The following is a 19,251-nucleotide window of genomic DNA, read 5'->3' on the forward strand; positions in this document are numbered from 1 at the left end:
ATTGACATTTGCTTATCGAACTGAGATAGGGAATAGCAATAAATAAACATCGCAATCAGGGTTTATCTCAAGACCAACATCAAAGTGTCGACCGTATGGAAAACCGGATTTTTATTGTGTTATGCCATAAATAAGGCAAAATTCTTTACAATCGCATCGTATTTCAAACTTAGCGTTTACACTGTTGGAACTGTGACCCTGACAGATACTAGCTTATAGGTAATCTAGCTGTATATTATGTTGTCTATACTCTGTAGTAAAAGTGAAAACAAAAACTAAAAATACTTTTTCGAAGTAAACAAAAACTGATTTCATTCAGATCACAACTAATCGCACTGTTAAACATTACTATTCTTATCTTCCTAATCCATTACTTTTAATCCTTTTTTTGACAACAGGGACTTATAAAACTGCATATAATTGGTACAATCTTGTGATTAATAGCACAATGGCTGATAAAATTGTAGACATTAGGAAATTATTAAATGTAAACTGTGTAAATTCTTGCCAAAATCAGATAAACATAATTTTACACAACGTTCTAGTGTAAATTCGGTTGCCTAACCCAGTCGCACATTTCTAAAAAACCCAAATTACCAAGACCAAAGTTTAAACAACCCACGCTGTATTCAGCGTTGCGTCAACAATTTTTTCTTGTTGATAGTTGTCAGTGTGGTTGTTTATGCACAACAAACAACAAGTGTTTTACAGTTACTAAATCAAAATTTTAATTAACCTTCTGGGTAAGTCCTACTTATCAGTTTTAAATATTTAACTGCCGTCTCTAAAACCTCAATTAGGTCAAAACCCGTAAAAACGTTCGAAACGTTAGTAATTTAATAACTTCTTCTTTCAATGTCACCATTAAAGCGTTTTGCTTTTTTCCAGCTATTAACACAGCATTAATAAACAAACATTGCGTAAAATTAGTCACTAAAATGTGCCTTTATGGCCGTAATAACGATAAGATAACCACTTATCCTCTACGCTGTTATTGACACATTTACTCCCTCCATTTTTTCCAGATTAGCTCGGATCATTCTTCCAAATCCGATCATTCCAAGATAGTACGCTAAATCGGTGCATCGCACTTCCACACAGGAAGCGCCTCTTAACCGATTAGTTCAACAGCTGCTTAAGATGGTGGGCGTGTCGGCGAGATTCGACTTAAGTAAGTGACTCATTCTTCGCCAGCGTAGTGAAAATGGCCGTTTTGCTCGACAACGTCACCAACTGCGTGTGGCAGGCCTTCGACGCCCTTCAACAAGACAAGTCGGGCTTCGTCCACAAGAGCAAGCTTAAGGTAAGTGACTTAAGTAGCAGCTGCGCGACTTTACCATAAAAGTCTGTGTATGTCAAGGCCGCACTACTGTTAACGTTATCGGTGATTCATCGCGGTATTTTTAGACGGGTTTGTCGTAGGTGCTCACCGCCAACATCGGCACCCTCTTGGACCTGTACGGGGTGGAGCGGGGGTTGGAGCACTTCCGCAGCACCCCCACCCTCAACTTCGACCAATACAAGTACTACCTCCAAAAAGAGGTGTTCTCGTCGCTGCCCAATAAACTCCCGCTACCCGATCTGCGCGACTACGAAGCCAGAATAGCCGAAGTGTGCTGGCTGGTCTGCCGCAAGAAGTTCATCAACAGAGAAAGCCAAATCTTCAGCGACGAGTCCGTGTTCCAAATCTTCCGCATCTTCTGTCTTCTCGGGGACCTGGTGCTGGATGGCCACAACGAAAACAGCTACCAAGTCCTGCTGCACCCCTCCGAGGTCTACAACATCGCCCAAACCCTCGCCAACTCCTTAGGCTGTCCTTGGGACGAGGAAGATTTCACCAACTTGAGTATCTCCATGGGCAGTTTTCGCCTAACTCCTTTTATAGCAGTACTCGAATCTCGTTCCCTCGTCGGTGTCAAGGACAATTACGCAATCTCCGAAGCCGTCGCCGATATTTACCAAACCCTCGTCGAAGACGTCATCAAGAAAGGTTACTTGACCAAAAAAGGCTACATTTTCCCGACGATGCGTGAGTACTGGTTCGTCTTGAGGCCGTCAGAACTCAGCTACTACAAAACCCGTTCTGAAAAGGACCGCTGCGGGTCGCTACCCATCGAACCCGGAAGCCGGGTCGAGGCCAAATCGGGCTACCGGATTATGTTGCACACCCCGGAGCGAGCCTTCGAGCTGGGTACCACCGACCACATGACTCGAGTCCAGTGGATGTCGGCGCTTCAGCTGGCGTCGGACCATTCCGGAGGGTGCCAGAGTTACCAGAGACTTCAGGCCGCAAGACGGAAAATGCAGAGGGCTGGAAGGATCCAGGAGATGTTAAGGGCGAGGGCGCAGCTCCAGCAGGAGCGAAGCGCGCGACAAGCGGCTGAAGGGCAAGCGAAGGAGCTGGAGGCTGCAGTGAAGGAGGAGACGCGGAAGCTGAGTGATTTGGAGCAGATGAGGACCAAGCTGGAGCGGCTACTAGAGGAGGAAACTCAAGCCAAAAGGGACGAGGAGATAGTGAGGGCGCTTCAAGCGAGGGTTCTAGCTGAAGAGTGGGAGAAGCGGGAGGAGTTAGAACGGCTGCAAGAGGAGCAGAAGCTACTTTTGGAGGAAGAGCGCGGGAAGCGAAAGGAGTTCGAGGATTTACAAACGGAAAAAGAAAAGCAGTTGCACGGTAAGTGACTGATTGCTCGATTTGTCGTTTCTTGTTGTACCAAAAAAATTGAAAAAGTAGGTTGACATCGCAAGTTAAGGTTTCATGACAAAGTAAGGGGTTAGGTCAGCTCAGCTCAGGTCAAGTCATGTCATTTTCAAAAGTGAATTAAAAACATTTAGCAAATGATCTAGAACTAAAAATCTATCGAGTGTTCCACAGATATCCAGTAGAAAAATGTATAGTTATTAAAAAATTTTAAATGTTTTGAGAAAGAGAAAAAAAAAGGAGTATTAAAACCAGTTTGTTCATTTACACAAATTATTTAAAAATGTTTTTGTTAGTACCTTTTGATTTTAGCAAATGACGTACCCTCTAAGAAAATAGAGAGCGGCCCCGCCCACCCACCCCAATTCCGTTTTGATATTTTATTCTGTTTGGCTCTGAAGAACGGAAGAATTTTATATTGATAAATAGTAGAATCTAGGATTGTATTTTTTTTAATACAATTTAATTTACACAGATTTTGCAATTTTTCGATCATCAATTTCACAAGTTTTCAATTTTTAGTTTTTCAATTTTTAATGTTTTCCATTTTTCGATTTGCAATTTTTCTGTTTTCCATATTTTTTCTTAGTATTTGCTAAGATTTTGGCGAATCACAAACCTTCTAAGAAAATAGAGGGCGGGTGGGCGGGCCTACTACATGCTAAGATAAGACTAATTTTGGCAAATGACATGCTAGGTATATAGAGGGGGTAGGTGGGCGGGACTACTGCTTGTTAATTAGACTCTTAGAAAAAAGGTAAACTCTCCCCCCCAACATTTTTTCTCTATTTCAATGACCTATTTTATTTACTGTCCAATGGGAACTGAATTCCATTTTGACAAGCGGTAGAATCTAAGATTTTAAACAAAGCAAAAAGTGGCCCCGCCCACCCACCCATCCCTTTCCCTTTTTGATGATTCATTCTTATTGGTTCTGAGGAACTGAAGTTGGATTGATAAATAACAGAATCTAGGATTACATTTTTTTAATAAAATTTAATTTTTACTAAATTTTAATTATTTCAGAAAAATTGTTTCAATTTTCTTTATTTTTACAAATTTTCGATTTTTTTTTTTGAAAATTTTGAAAATAGACGGAGGAGGAAAACCAAAGCAGGATATATCAAAGCAAGGGAAAATCTGTGATTGAAAATTGATATGAATTTATGGGAGATTTTATGTTGATATAGGGTTTCATAGAAAATTTTCATAACTAGAAAAATTCAGAAATTGAAAAATTCCCAAAATTAAAATGTTGAAAAATTGAGAAATCGAAAACTCGAAAAATCGAGGTCTAAAATTGGAAAATCGAAAAATTCGAATAACTGAAAAATTCAAAAATTAAAGCAGCAAAAAATCGAAAATTTTAAAGATTGAGAAGCATAAAATTTTAAAATTGAAAATTAAAAAGCCGAAAAGGCGAAAAAGCGAGAAATCGGAAAATCCAAAATTTTAAAAATCGAGAAACTGGAAAATTGGAGAATCAAAAAGTGGAAAATTGAAGAATCCAAAACCTGAAAAATGGAGAAACTAAAAAATTCTAAACCTGAAATGACGAAAAAATTGAAAAGCCAAAAAATCGTAAAATCGAAAAATCGAGAAATCCGGAAACACAAAAATGGAAAACCTGAAACAGAAAAATCGAAAAACCTAGAAATCAAAATTAAAAATTGAAAAATTGGAAAACTGAAAATTAAAAATTAAATACTCCTAAAAAATAAAAATGTAGACATCAAAAATTCCATTAATCAATAAATCGAAAAATTGAAAAATCAATAAATTGAAAAATTGAAAAATCCAAAATTTAAAAAATTCGAATCGAAAAACTGAAAAATCGGAAAATTGAAAAATCCCAAATCTGAAATGAAGATAAACTGGAAAATCAAAAATTGAATATTCGAAATTAAAAAACTTGAAAAATATAAAATTAAAAAATCGATAAATCGAAAAATCAGGAAATTGAACAATTAAAACATCGAACTGTCGAAATCTCGATAAATCCAGAAATTGAAAATTTCCCAAAATTGAAGTGTTGAAAAATTGAGAAATCTAAAACTTGAAAATCGAAGCCAAAAATTTAGAAAAGTGGAAAATTTAAAAAATCGAAAAATTGAAAAATCAAAAATTTAAAATCCAAAGAACTGAAAAATCCAAAAACTGAAACAGCGAAAATCGAAAACTTGAAAGATTGAAAAATCTAAAATTTAAAAATTAAAAATTAAGAGGACGAGAAATCGGAAAATTTAAAATTTTAAAAATCAAGAAATTGTAGAATTAAAGAATTGAAAAATTGGAAACCGAAAAATGTAGAAATTAAAAAATTCCAAAACTCAAAGGACGAAAAATTGGGAAATCGAAAAACTGAAAAATCGAGTCATCGAAAAACTGGAAAATCGAACAATCGATAAACCAAAAAGTCGTAAAATCGAAAAATGGAGAAATGGAAAACTCAAAAGATCGAAAAATGGAAAAACTCAAACATCGATAAATCGAAAAATGTAGAAATCAAAATGTGTAGTCCAAAATCGAAAAATAGGAAAGTTAAATATTGAAAAATTGGAAAATTGAAAATTAAAAATGAAAAAAAAAAAATTTAAACTTAAAAAAGTCGATTAACCAAAAAATCGAAAAACTGAAAAATCAATAAACTGAAAAATTGAAATATCCAAAATTTAAAAAATTTAAATTGAAAAATTGGAAAATTGAAGAATTGAAAAACCGAAAAATCAGGAAATTGAAAAAACCCAAAACTGAAATTACGAAAAATTGAGAAATCGAAAAATTGAAAAGCGACACATCCATATAGCTGGAAAATCGAAAAATCGGAACACGGAAAAACTGAAAGAGCGAGAAATCGAAATTATGCTAGTCGAAAAGCTGAAAACTGAAAAACTGAATATTCAAAATAAAAAAAATCGAAAAATTTAAAATTAAAAAAATCGATAAATCGAAAAATCTGGAAATTGACAATCGAAACATCGAACCCTCGAAAAATCGAGGTTGAAAATTTTGAAAATCGAAAACCGAGATGTCAAGAAATCGAAACAACAAAAAATTGTAAAATCGAAAAATTGAAAATTAAAAGGCCGAAAAGACGAAAAATCGAGAAGTCGGAAAATCCGAAATTTTAAAAATGGAGAAACTGAAAAATGTAGAAATTGAAAAATTCTATTACTGAAACAACGAAAAATTGGTAAATCGAAAAAATGAAAAATTGAAACGTAAAATTGAAAAATCTAAAAATCGAAAAGCCAAAAAGTCGAGAAAACGGAAACTCAAAACGTCGAAAAATTGAACGAAACATCGAGAAATCGAAAAATCTAGAAATCAAAATAGTCCAAATTCGAAAAATGGGAAAGTTAGAAATTGAAAAATTGGAAAATTGAAAATTAAAAATTGAATTGAAAATAAAAATTCCAACTTAAAAAAATTGATTGATCAAAGAATCGAAAAATTGGTAAATCGAAGAATCGAAAAACTGAAAAATCGGGAAATTGAAAAATCCCAAAAACTCGTATGAAATCAAAAAATTATTACATCATAAAGTTGGAAAATCGAAAAATTGGAATATGGGAAAATCGAAAACTTAAAAAATAAGGAAATCTAAAAATCGAGATCTAAAATTTTGAAAATCGAAAAACCGAAATGTCAAGAAATCGAAACAAGAACAAATTGTAAAATCGAAAAATTGAAAATTAATAGGCCGAAAAGACGAAAAATCGGGAAAATAGAAATTCCAAAATTTTAAAAACCGAAAAATTGAAAAATTGGAAAATTGAAGAATCGAAAAATTCAAAAATTGAAGAACCCAAAAACTGAGAAATGTAGAAATTGAAAAATTCTAAAACTAAAATGACGAGAAATTGGGAAATTGAAAAATTTTAAAATCGAACCATCGAAAAACTGGAAAATCGAAAAATCGAAAAGCCAAAAAGTCGTAAAACCGAAAAATCTAGAAATCAAAATACATACTCCAAAATCGAAAAACAGAGAAGTTAAAAATTGAAAAATTGGAAAATTGAAAATTATAAATTGAAGAAAATAAACGATTTAAACTTAAAAAAAATTATTAATCAAAAAATTGAAAAATTGATAAATTAATGAACTAAAAACTCGAAAAATCCAAAATTTAAAAATTTAAAGTTGAAACATTGATAAATTGACGAAACGAAACATTAAAAATCGGGAAATTAAAAAATCCCAAAACTGAATGACCAAACATTGAGAAATCCACAAATCGAAGAGTCAAGTAGTCAAAAAATCGAGAAATTCAAAATTTAAAAAATTGAAATTGAAAAACTGCTAAATCGAAGAATCGAAAAACTGAAAAATTTTAATTGAAAAATTGGTAAATCGAAGAATCGAAAACTTGAAAAATCAAAAATTTCAAATTCGAAGAACTGAAAAATTGAAACAGCAAAAAATCGAAAACTTGAAAGATTGAAAAATCTAAAATTTAAAAATTGAAAAATAAAAAAAAAGCTGAAAAGACGAAAAATGAAGAAATAGGAAAATCCAAAATTTTATAAACCGAAAAATTGAAAAATTAGAAAATTGAACAATCGAAAAACTGAAAAGTATAGAAATTGGAAAATTGGAAAATTGCATTCACAAAAAATTGGGAAATCTGGAAATTGTAAAATTAAACCATCAAAAAACTGAAAAATCGAAAAGCTAAAAAGTCCTAAAATCGAAAAATCGAGAAATTAAAATAGTCCAAAATTGAAAAATAGGAAAGTTAAAAATTGGAAAATTAAAAATCAAATAAAAAATTAAAATTTAAACTTTAAAAAATCGATTAATCAAGAAATCGATGAATTGAAAAATCAATAAACTGAAAAATCGGAAAATCCAAAATTTAAAAAATTGAAATTAAAAAATGGGTAAATCGAAGTAGCGGAAAATTGAAAAATCCCAAAACTCAAATGACGAAAAATTGGGAAATCAAAAAATGAAAAATCCAAACATAAAACTAGAAAATTGAAAAATCTAAAAGTTTAAAAGCCATAAATTCGAAAAATTAGAACATGGAAACATTGAAAGAGTCGACAAATCGAGAAATCAAAGAGTCGTGAAGTCAAAAAATCGAGAAATCGAAACCCAACGTCGAAAAACCGAAAACTGGCGGACTGAATATTCAAAATTAACAAAATTGAAAAATTTTAAATTAAAAAACTCGTAAAATCAGGAACTTGAACAATTGAAACATCGAAATCTCGATAAATCCAGACATTGAAAAATTCCCAAAATTGAAATGTTGAAAAGAGAAAATTTTAAAAATAAAAAAACAGAAATGTCGAAAAATTGAAACAACAGAAAACTGTAATAGCGAAAAATTGAAAAATCAAAATTTTAAAATTCGAAGAACTGAAAAATTGAAGAAATGAAACAGCAAAATATCGAAAACATGAAAGATTAAAATCCTAAAATTTAAAAATTGAAAATTAAAAAGCCGAAAAGACGAAAAATCGAGATACTTTAAAATCCAAAATTTTTAAAATATTATTTGGAAAATTGGGGAATCGAAAAATTGAAAAAACGAACCATCAAAAAGACTGTAAATTCAAAATATCCAAAAATCGAAAGTCCAGAAGTTCGAAAAATTGAAAAACTGAAACATCGATAAATAAAGAAATCGAAGAGTCGAGAAGTCAAAAAATCGAGAAATTCGAAAAGCGGGAAACCAAAAAACTGAATATGTATTCAAAATAAAAAATTGAAAAATTTAAAATTAAAAAAATCGTTAAATCGAAAATTTTGAAAATCGTAAATTTGAAAAATCGAAAAATCCAAAAATCGAAAGATCGAGAACTCAAAAAATCAAAAAAGTGAAAAATCGAAAAATCAAAACAATGAGAAATCGAAAAATCGAAGAGTCGAATAGTCAAAAATCGAGAAATTCAAAATCTATAAAATTGAAATTGAAAAACTGGTAAATCGATGAATCGAAAAACTGAAAAATCTCAAAACTGAAATGACGAAAAATTTGGAAGTCGAAAAATTGAAAAATCGAAACATGAAGCTGGAAAATTTAAAAATCTAAAAATCAAAAGCCCATAAATTTGAAAAATTGAAACAGTGAAACATCGAGTACTCGAGAAATCGAAGAGTCGTGAGGTTAAAAAATCGAAACCTTAAAAAAGCAAAAATTTCAAATTCGAAGAACTGAAAAATTGAAAAATTGAAACAGCAAAAAATTGAAAACTTGAGATTGAAAAATCTAAAATTTAAAAATTGAAAATTAAAAAAAAAGCTGAAAAGACGTAAAATCGAGAAATTAAAATAGTCCAAAATCGAAAAATAGGAAAGTTAAAAATTGGAAAATTGAAAAATAAAAAATAAAAATTTTAATTTAAAAAAATCGATTAATCACGAAATCGATACACTGAAAAATCGAAAAATCCAAAATTTTAAAAATTGAAATTAAAAAATGGCTAAATCGAAGTAGCCGAAAATTGAAAAATCCCAAAACTCAAATGACGAAAAATTGAGAAATCATAAACTGAAAAATCCAAACATAAAACTAGAAAATTGAAAAATCTAAAAATCGAGAAATAAATCTAAGAGTCGAGAAGTCAAAAAATCGAGAAATTAGAAAAGCGGGAAACCGAAAAACTGAATATTCAAAATAAAAAATTGAAAAATTTAAAATTAAAAAAATCGATAAATCGAAAATTTTTAAAATCGTAAATTTGAAAAATCTAAAAATCAAAAAATCAAGAAATCGAAAACTCTAAAATTTTAAAAATTGAAGAACCAAATGTGAAGCACAGAAAGAGAAAAAACCGAACATTTAAAGATTTAAGAAATAGATAGGAGAGAAGAAAGGAAAAGAATATTCAAACCAGTGTGTTCATTCACACAAATTAGTTTGGGATCTCTAACAGTTTTATAAATTTCAAGAATTTCGAAAAAATTGAGAGTGTATTGTAGTAGTAAGAAAAAAGTTCGTTAAACCTTCATGAATAAACCTCGTAATGGTATTATTATTTATCTTTTCTAGAGCTCTTGTGCTAGTCAAATATGAAGTGCCACATTTTTCACTGGTCAAAATTCCAATCAACAAATTCGCGACATAACGTCCACACGAATCGCTTGTTTCATCGACCTAAAAATAAATTAGATTATCGCCTAAAATTTTACGAATAACCTGCTTTGTTTTTTGAAACACTTTGTCCACAGAGTTTTTTCGTAAACTACTTTGTTTAATTGTAATTGTTAGAAATTGGTACTAATAAAAATAAATGTGACAAATTCAAAAATGTAGCAATGATAAAAATTTGGATACCTTACTTACCTTTTTACAGCACACTCTGTAAAAAACAGATTGAGAATTTTCATTTAACACTAGTTCGGGATACTTTTTTATCCAGCCGTGGACACTTGCTGAATATTTTGACATTTTGGACTCAAAGTTCCTTATCAGTACCAAAATAAGTTTTGTGTTTGGCTAAGTATAAACTAATTCGTGTTCATCATTTAGCTGTGATGATGGTACCAGTAGGTACTGAACATGTTAGCCCTCACTTTATGATAAAACCTTAACTTCTGTGGCGTCGATCTAATTTTCCCATCTTTTTGGTACTACTACTTTCAGAAAAAGATCTTAACTACTCGGTTTCTTATTGTTCTTCTAGAAGCGGAGCAAAGATTGGTCCAGCTGGAAAGGGAACGACAGGCTTTAGACCACCAGTTAAAATTAGCCCACGATAAAATTAAACTATCCGAAGACAGCCGAGAACTCCTCGAGGCCAAACTGTACCAAGTGGCCCCCACGCTTCGCGAAGGAGACCGCATACGAAGAGCGCATTCGTTCATGCCGAGTACTAAAGAAAGACCCGTGCTGTTGGAAGTGAGGGCCGCCACTTTGCGAAGAACCAAGAACTAACAGACTGATGAATGCTCAAAGTACTACCATTCCACTTAATTTATACTTTTCTACTTTATTTGCTTTACTAATTTTTTAACATGTATCATAGCATTAATAAATTTTTTATAAAGATTTAGTTCTCGTTCATGGACTCCGTCTCATCTTTCATCAAGTTCACCACCAGCTCGTGTTTCGAGAAAGCTTCTTTAGACTTGATCTCACCTAAAATGTCATCGCGGAATTTACCTTCGAGTAGAGCGTTGGGGTCAGGTCCCCCTGAAAGCTGGACGCGTAGTTCATCTTTTACCGGCTCCGTTTTCTTCTTGTCTTTCTTTTTGCCTTTCTTCTCGTTCTTTTCTTTCTTGCCTGAAAGGAGTGAGTTTTATTCTGTTCTATTGTGACCCGTTTGTACCTCTGGGACTCTTCTTGGCGCCGCTTTTACCTTTAATGGCCTCAGCACTGCCTTTCTTTTTACCTGGATACAAGTCGTTAGTAGATACACACCCGGGTTTTGTTTGTTACCCTTTTTTTTTCGTCTTGCGAGTTTGCGGGCCTTGTAGGCCCTCCAAGCCCTCTGGATTCGCCTGGCCGCCCGATTCTGCAGGAACATCCACGCTTTTTCGTAGTTGATGCGCTCTTCTTCTTCTTCTTTTTCTTTCATTAGAACGAGGTACTCGGTTTCCTGATCTTCGAGCTGATCTTGCAACAAATCGAGTTCTTCTTTTTCTTCGTTGTAACTACAAAAAATTGGTAGATTTATTTCGATGGAACTTTTGTTTTCTTCAGTTTTTATTTTTTTTTGTTTCTTTTTTCGATTTGCAATTTTTGCAGATTTTAAGTTCAAATTCTTCAGTTTTTCGATTTTCCAAATTTTTATTTTATTTTTTTCTTTCTTCATTTTTAATTCTTTGAGTTTCTTCTTTTTCAATTTTTCAATTTGTGATTTTGTAGTCCTTCAAATTTTCGATTTTTTTTTTTTGGTTTTTCGATTTTCCAAATTTTTGGTGTTTCGTTATTTAGATTTTGCAATTTTTTATTTGCAGTTTCCCGAATTTTCAATTTTCAATTTTTTAGTTTTGCTCATTCTCCTTATTGGTTCTGAGGGACGGAAGTTGGATTATATATTGGTAAATAAGAGAATCTAAGGATTTTTACTAAATTTTAATTTTTGATTTGCAGTTTTTTCTAGTTTTCATTTTAGAATTCTTCCATTTTTCAAATATTATTGGATTTTAAAACTTTTTCGTTTATACGAATTTTCAGTTTTTGATTCTTTATTTTTACAATTTTTCGATTTTTTTTTTAATTTTTGAAAATGGACGGACAAGGAAAACCAAAGGAGATACGGAGCCAAGCAGGAAATCTGTGATTGGAAGTTGTTATCAATTCATGGCAAAGTTTATGTTGATTGAAAAGTTCCCAAAATGTTGAAAAATCGAGAAATCGAAAAATTGAAAAATTGAGAATTTAAAAAATCGATGTCGAAAATTTTGAAAATCGAAAAATCGAGATGTTAAGAAATCGAAACAACAAAAAACTGTAAAATCGAAAAGTTGAAAAATAGAAAAGTGAAAAATTTAAAAAATCGAAAGTTGAAAAATCAAAAATTTAAAATTCGAAGAACTGAAAAATTCTAAATCTGAAGCAGCAAAAAATCGAAAACTTGAAAGACTGAAAAATCTAAAATTTAAAAATTGAAAATTAAAAAGCCGAAAAGACGAAAAATCGAAAAGTCGAAAAATCCAAAATTTTAAAAATCGAGGAACTGAAAAATGTAGAAATTGAAAAATTCTATTACTGAAATGACGAAAAATTGAAAAATCTAAAGATGGAAAAACTGTAAAATCGAAAAATCTATCAATCGTAAAGCCAAAAAGTCGTAAAATCGAAAAATCGAGAAATCGGAAACTCAAAACGTCGAAAAATTGAAAAAAAAACATAGAGAAATCGAAAAATCTAGAAATCAAAATAGTCCAAAATCGAAAAATGGGAAGGGTAAAAATTGCAAAATTGGAACACCGAAAATTAAAAATTAAATAAAAAATAAAAATTCAAACTTAAAAAAACTGATTAATCAAAAATCGAAAAAGTGAAAAATCGGGAAATTGAAAAATCCCAAAACCCGTATGAAATCGAAAAATTGATACAACGAAACAACATAAAGTTAGAAAATCGAGAAATCTAAAAATCGAGATCTAAAATTTTGCAAATCGAAAAATTGAAAATTAAAAGGCCGAAAAGACGAAAAATCGGAAAAATGGAAAATCCAAAATTTTAAAAACCGAAAAATTGAAAAATTGGAGAATCGAAAAATTCAAAAATTGAAGAACCCAAAAACTGAAAAATGCAGAAGTTGAAAAATTCTAAAACTGAAATGACGAAAATTTTGGAAATTGAAAAATTTTAAAATCAAATCATCGAAAAACTGGACAATCGAAAAATCGAAAAGCCGAAAAGTCGTAAAACCGAAAAAATCTGGAAAATCAAAATACATGCTCCAAAATCGAAAAACAGAAAAGTTAAAAATTGAAAAATTGGAAAATTTAAAAATTAATGAACTAAGCACTCGAAAAGTCCAAAATTTAAAAAATTGAAGTTGAAAAATTGATAAATTGACGAAGTTAAGAAATCGAAAAATTGAAAAATCGGGAAATAAAAAAATTCCAAAAGTGAAATAACCAAAAAAAGGGAAATCGAAAATTTGAAAATAATCGGAACATTGAGAAATCGACAAATCGAAGAGTCGAGTAGTCAAAAAATCGAGAATTCCAAAATTAAAAAAATTGAAATTGAAAAACTGGTAAATCGAAGAACTGAAAAATTTTAATAGAAAAATTGGTAAATCGAAGAATCGAAAAACATAAAGGTGGAAAATCGAAAAATCTAAAAATCGAAAGCCCATAAATTTGAAAAATTGAAACATGGAAACATTGAAAAAGTGAAACATCAAGTAATCGAGAAATCGAAGAGTCGTGAAGTTAAGAAATCGAAAACTTGAAAAACTCAAAAATTTCAAATTCGAAGAGCTGAAAGATTGAAAAATTGAAACAAAAAAAAATCGAAAATTTGAAAGATTGAAAAATCTAAAATTTAAAAATTGAAAATTAAAAAAAAGCTGAAAAGACGAAAAATGAAGAAATTTAAAAATCCAAAATTTTAAAAACCGAAAAATAGAAAAATTAGAAAATTGAACAATAGAAAAAGTGAAAAATCGAAAAGCTAAAAAGTCGTAAAATCGAGAAATCGAAAAATCTAGAAATTAAAATAGTCCAAAATCGAAAAATAGGAAAGTTAAAAATTGGAAAATTGAAAATTAAAAATCCAGAAATTGGAAAATTGGAGAATCGAAAAATTGAAGAATCCAAAAACTGAAAAATGTAGAAATTGAGAAATTCTAAAACTGAAATAGGAAAAATAAAAATCGAAACATCTAAAAATCGAAAAGCCAAAAAGTCGTACAATCGAAAAATCGAGAAATCGAAAACTCAAAACATCGAAAAATCGAAAAACTGAAACATTAAGAAATCGAGAAATCGAAAAATTTAGAAATCAAAATAGTCCAAAATCGAAAAATATGAAAGTTAAAAATTGAAAAATTGATTATTAAAAATTAAATAAAAAATAAAAATTTAAACTTAAAAAAATCAATTAATCAAAAAATTGAAAAATTAATAAACTGAAAAATCGAAAAATCCAAAATTTAAAAAAGTGGAATTGAAAAATTGGTAAATCGAATAATCGAAAAACTGAAAAATCGGGAAATTGAAAAATCCCAAAACTGAAATGACGAAAAATTTGGAAATCGAAAATTTGAAAAATCGGATCGTAAAGCTGGAAAATTGAAAAATCTAAAAGTCGAAAAATTGAAAAACTGAAACATCGGGAAATCGAAGAGTCGAGAAGTCAAAAAAACTAAAAAACTGAATTGAAAAATTTAAAATTAAAAAAATCGATAAATACAAAAATCACGAAATTGAACAATCCAAAACTCGAAACATCGAAATCTCGATAAATCTAGAAATCGAAACATGGAAATTTTGATAAATTCAGAAATTGAAAAATTCGCAAAATTGAAATGTTGAAAAATTCCCAAAATTGAAATGTGGAAAAGTTCTCAAAATTGAAATGTTGAAAAACTGAGAAATCGAAAACTTGAAAAATCAAGAAATCTAAAATTCGAGGGCGAAAATTTTTAAAATCGAAAAACCGAGATATCAAGAAAGGAAAAATGGAAAATTGAAGAATCGAAAAACTGAAAAATGTAGAAATCGCAAAATTTTAAAACTGAAGTGACGAAAAATTGGGAAATCGAAAAATTAAGAAACCGAAACATCGAAACACTGAAAAATCTAAAAATGGAAAAGCCAAAAAGTCGTAAAATCGAAAAATCGGGAAATCGAAATAGTCTAAAATCAAAAAAAGGAAACTTAGAAGTTGAAAATTAAAAATTAAATGAAAAATAAAATTTAAACTTAAAAATATCCATTAATCAAAAAATCGAAAAACTGAAAAATCAATAAACCGAAAAATAGAAAACTCCAAAATTTAAAAAATTTAAATTGAAAAATTGGTAAATCGAAGAATCGAAAAACTGAAAAATTTCAAAACTGAAATGAAAAATTGGGAAATAGAAAAATCGAAAAATCGAAAAAATGGAACATGGAAAAATTGAGGCAGAGAAATCGAAGAGTTGTGAAGTTAAAAAAACGAAAAATCGAAATAGCCCCAAAGTCGAAAAGCTGAAAACTGAAAAACTAAATATTAAAAAAAAAAATGAAAATTTAAATTAAAACATCGAAATCCCGATAAATCCAGTTCAATACATTGTCCAAAATCGAAGAATCGTAGTTGGATTTTATATTGATAAATAATAGAATTTACATAGAATTACATTTTTCATAACATTTAATTTTTACAAAATTTTTTTTTTGAAAAAAGTTTCAATTTTTAGATTTTTCAATTTTTCATTTTTAATATGTAATAATAATAATAGTTTTTAAAATGTTTCACTTTTTCAATTTTACGATTTTAGAATTTTTCCATTTTTCAATTCCTACTGGATTTTAAAACATTTTCGTTTATACGACTTTTCAGTTTTGGATTTTTCACTTTTTCATTTCTTCAGATTTTCAATTTACGATTATTCGTTTCGCTTTTATATTTCCTTTATTTTTACAATTGTTTGTTTCTTCAATTTTTTGATTTGTACTTTTTCAATTTTTTTTGTTAGTCTAACTCTAAAGTGGTTCGATATTCAGATTTTGTAATTTTTCGATTTGCAATTTCACGATTTTTCAGTCTTTAATTTTTCAACTTTTGTTGTTTTCATTTTTCATTTCTTCAATTTTTCAGTTTGTTAATTTTCCTTTCCGGTTTTTATTTCCTTTATTTCTTCAATTTTTCGGTTTTTCAGTGTTCTAATTTAATAATTTGTCATTTTCAATTTTACAATTTTAGCAAGTTTTTCAATTTTTCAGTTTCTCGATATTTGATTTTTTAACTTTTTAATCTTTCAGTTTATCGATTTTGCAGTTTTTGGATTTTCCAGTTTTCCGATTCATTGATTTTTTGATTTTTAAGTTTCTCGATTTTTGGTTTTTCAATGTTTTAGTTTTCCGTTTCTTCAGTTCTTCAATTTTCAGTTTTTCGATTTTCCACTTTTTCGATTTTGCAATTTACCGGTTTTCCAATTTTTCGATTTTTCCAGGTTTTTTAGTTTTTCGATTTTTCATTTTTCAGTTTTTCAACTTTTCTAATAAAAAAAATGGAAAATTGCAAAACTGTGGAAATCAAGAACTTGCAAAATTGAAGAAACGAAAAACTTAGAAATCGAAAAAGTCCAAAATCGAGAAAAACAATGTGTGGTAAAATCGAAATATTGAAAAAATAAAGGAAATGAAAATGCAAAAATTCTGATATAAAATTGAGAAAATGAAAATTAAAAAATCGTGGAAATGAAAATTAAAAATCAAAAACTTGAAAAATCAAAAAATGAAAAATTATTAGATCGAAAATTTGCAAATTTTTTACAAACGACTGAAAAATTTGGAAGTCAAGAAATTGAAAAATTAAAGTTGGAAAAACGAAAATTATAAAACAAAAACATTGTTATATCAAAAGATTGGACCAAGGTTATTTCGACAGAATTTCCCTCGCCTCTGAAGTACAATAGGTACAATAAATCCAGATTTTTAATCCAGATTTTTACAAAAATTAATGGTTGTAAATTTTTCAAAAAAAAATAGCAACATAGTAGATACACATTTATTCAGTTGATTCCCAAATTTGTGGGCTTTTTGTTTTAATAATAAATCTTAGATTCTACCCCTTGTCAAAGTAGAAATTTAATTCCCATTTTAGAGTAAATAGAGAAAATAATCAGTGAAATAGAGAAAATACGTGGGCGGGGCTCAGTTTAGCTTTTCTCCAAAAAGTCTTATAAACAAGCAACTACCCCGCCCACCTACCCCCTCTTCATTTCAGTGACTACCCCTACTATTGTCCAGTTTCATCTTAGCAAATGCTAGCCCCGCCCACCCGCCCCCTATTTTCTTAGAGAATGTGTCATTTGCCAAAATTAGTCTTATCTTTGCGAGTCCTAGGCCCGCCCGCCCACCCGCCCTTTCTTTTCTTGTAAGATATGTCATTCCATAAATCAGTCTTATCTTAGCAATTACTAAGAAAAAAAAAGAAAAACTGAAAAATTGCAAATCGAAAAATTGAAGAAATGAAAAATTATAGTTGGAAAAAGGAAAATTATGAAACAGAAACATTGAAAAATGGAAAAATTGTAAGAAAATGGAAAAAGGAAAAATTGTAAATATTAAAAGATTGGTTGAAAGTTATTTCGATAGAAGTTCCCTGGCCTCTGAAGTACAGTACAATAAATCCAGATTTTAGAAAAAATATTGGTTGTATAACTTATTAAAAAAAGAGCAACATAATATTGCATTTTGATAAATCACAAATATAGAGTCAATATTTTACATACTTCAGAAAGAATTTATTGCGAAAAATTTTTGACATGGCGTTTTATCATCTACAAGACACTCGTAATATACAGAGACAGACACAGACGAAACCTCGAGAAAACATAAAAGTGGGCAGTTCTTACTTTTTTATTATCATTATTTTTATTGTTATTATTACTTACGTCTTCTCCAGTTCGTCGTACTCCGTCTGCTTCTCCCCAATATCATTATCGTACTTCGCCACCCAACTCGCCAACTGCGCCTCAACTTTGAGCCTCTTCGTCCTCAGCCCCTTCTCCACCTCCAAATGCTCTTCCAACAAATGCTCGTACTGATGCGTCGAATTGGCCGCCTCCTGCGAAAGGTCCGCTTGGACTTCCACACTCTTATTATAGTCCTTCATCATAGCGACCTCCGAATCGTACACGATCTTGTTAATCTGGTTATTACACTTCTCCCGCAAGGTATCGATCTTCTCCGCCAAGTCCTGCAGGATCGCCTCCTTCCTGTCGTGCTCCTTCCCCAGCTCCTCCCTCTGCTTCTCCAACAACTGCTCCATTTCCTGGATGTTGTTCGACAGCAACATGCTCAGCCTAAACGCCGTCTTCAGGTCGTTCTCCCTCTTGATCTCCTCCTCCGCCGATATGCTCAGTTTGTCGTTGACGATGCTCTCCAGCTGCGCTATGGCATCCACGAAGCCCATCATCAAAACGTCCGGATCGCCCTCCAAGGTTTCCATGTGCTCGACTAGCGGTTTACATCTGAAGATGACGTCCACGGCGTACGAAACGTGGGCTTCGTAGTACTCGCCGGCGCCGAAAGGCAGGGGTTTCTTGGAGCCGGGGTTTGCCTGGAAGAAAGGGTGGGTGGTGGATCGGTATTTGGGTTAACTTACTTTCTTGTCGGAGATGTTAATTCTTTCCAACATGTTGCAAATGAGTTCTAAGTCGGAGCGGTTCTCCAGAATTTGGGCAGCCATGGGAGGGGTTTCTTGGCACACGTACACGACGAAATCGGCTTCGGTTTTGTTGAGGAAGCGGCGCAAGATGGCGCCGTTGTTCTCCAAAATGGTGGGCAGGTGGCTCTTGAAGGAAATGCGCAAAGTGAACGAACAAAGTTAAGTCTTTAACTATTCTAGAGGTTGTGTATATTTACCAACAGTTTTAGTCTGTACATCGTATGTTGTATTATCTTCAGTATTCTTCGTTTCTGTAGTTCATATTCGAGAGCCTCGCTATCGGAGGGTTCCACTTCAGATTTATCTTTCATTCTTAACAAATGCTAGAATTTTCATCCACAACTACACTTAGGAGATACTATAAAGTCATAAAACATGAAAACTGTGGACTTCTTGTCACTTTGAAAGCATACCAACTGAAATCAATACAGTAACAACCTCCATGGTTACTGAAAAATAGATACGGATATCTTCAATACAAGGGTGACATCGAAGAAAAAAAAACAAAGAACAACGAGAAGAGTTTTTCCGACTAATTGCGATCAAATGCGAGAGAATGTTGAATTACTGATTATCTACCTGTCGCTGATAAAATTAAGTTTGTCTTTATAACATTTGAAGAATTAGGGGGGTCGAACCCTAGAACACGAAACTTGGACCTTCAAGATCCAACTACAAGGGTTGGAAGAACAATATTGTCACAATTTTCAAGCAAACTTCACCCATATTGAACAAATAATCGGTTGCTAGGGAC

At 31.2% G+C, this 19,251-nt stretch overlaps 2 protein-coding genes across 2 annotated transcripts; one reads left to right on the plus strand and one right to left on the minus strand.

Moving 5' to 3' along the window:
- The first annotated feature begins 632 nt into the window (after positions 1 to 632).
- Positions 633 to 10,700, plus strand: LOC135131970 (switch-associated protein 70-like). Its single transcript, XM_064059853.1, has 4 exons — positions 633 to 743; positions 1,026 to 1,303; positions 1,423 to 2,671; positions 10,336 to 10,700. Exons 2-4 carry the CDS (start codon positions 1,205 to 1,207, stop codon positions 10,584 to 10,586), a joined length of 1,599 nt encoding a protein of 532 aa, XP_063915923.1. The 5' UTR covers positions 633 to 743; positions 1,026 to 1,204; the 3' UTR covers positions 10,587 to 10,700.
- LOC135131971 (dynein regulatory complex protein 10-like) lies at positions 10,622 to 18,895 on the minus strand. The gene is made up of 6 exons (XM_064059854.1): positions 18,695 to 18,895; positions 18,435 to 18,623; positions 17,722 to 18,389; positions 11,091 to 11,305; positions 10,981 to 11,043; positions 10,622 to 10,934 (listed from the first exon to the last, which is right to left on the minus strand). The coding sequence occupies exons 1-6, from the start codon at positions 18,806 to 18,808 to the stop codon at positions 10,702 to 10,704; spliced, it is 1,482 nt and encodes a 493-aa protein (XP_063915924.1). The 5' UTR covers positions 18,809 to 18,895; the 3' UTR covers positions 10,622 to 10,701.
- Between the last annotated feature and the right edge of the window lie 356 nt (positions 18,896 to 19,251).

The sequence above is a fragment of the Zophobas morio genome, unplaced genomic scaffold (assembly GCF_036711695.1).
Source record: "Zophobas morio isolate AGI-343-1 ecotype UQ-CSIRO unplaced genomic scaffold, CSIRO_AGI_Zmor_V1 ptg000021l, whole genome shotgun sequence".
In the NCBI taxonomy this organism is placed as follows: domain Eukaryota; kingdom Metazoa; phylum Arthropoda; class Insecta; order Coleoptera; family Tenebrionidae; genus Zophobas; species Zophobas morio.

Excerpts from the sequence above, each read along its gene's own strand:
- LOC135131970 (XM_064059853.1), top strand. The coding sequence starts at position 1,205 with ATGGCCGTTTTGCTCGACAACGTCACCAACTGCGTGTGGCAGGCCTTC. Across the intron at positions 1,304-1,422 it reads TCCACAAGAGCAAGCTTAAG|GTGCTCACCGCCAACATCGG; the intron begins GTAAGTGACTTA and ends GGTTTGTCGTAG. Across the intron at positions 2,672-10,335 it reads AAAAGAAAAGCAGTTGCACG|AAGCGGAGCAAAGATTGGTC; the intron begins GTAAGTGACTGA and ends TTGTTCTTCTAG.
- LOC135131971 (XM_064059854.1), bottom strand. The coding sequence starts at position 18,808 with ATGAAAGATAAATCTGAAGTGGAACCCTCCGATAGCGAGGCTCTCGAA. Across the intron at positions 18,390-18,434 it reads TTAACATCTCCGACAAGAAA|GCAAACCCCGGCTCCAAGAA; the intron begins GTAAGTTAACCC and ends CCTTTCTTCCAG. Across the intron at positions 11,306-17,721 it reads TACGACGAACTGGAGAAGAC|TTACAACGAAGAAAAAGAAG; the intron begins GTAAGTAATAAT and ends AATTTTTTGTAG.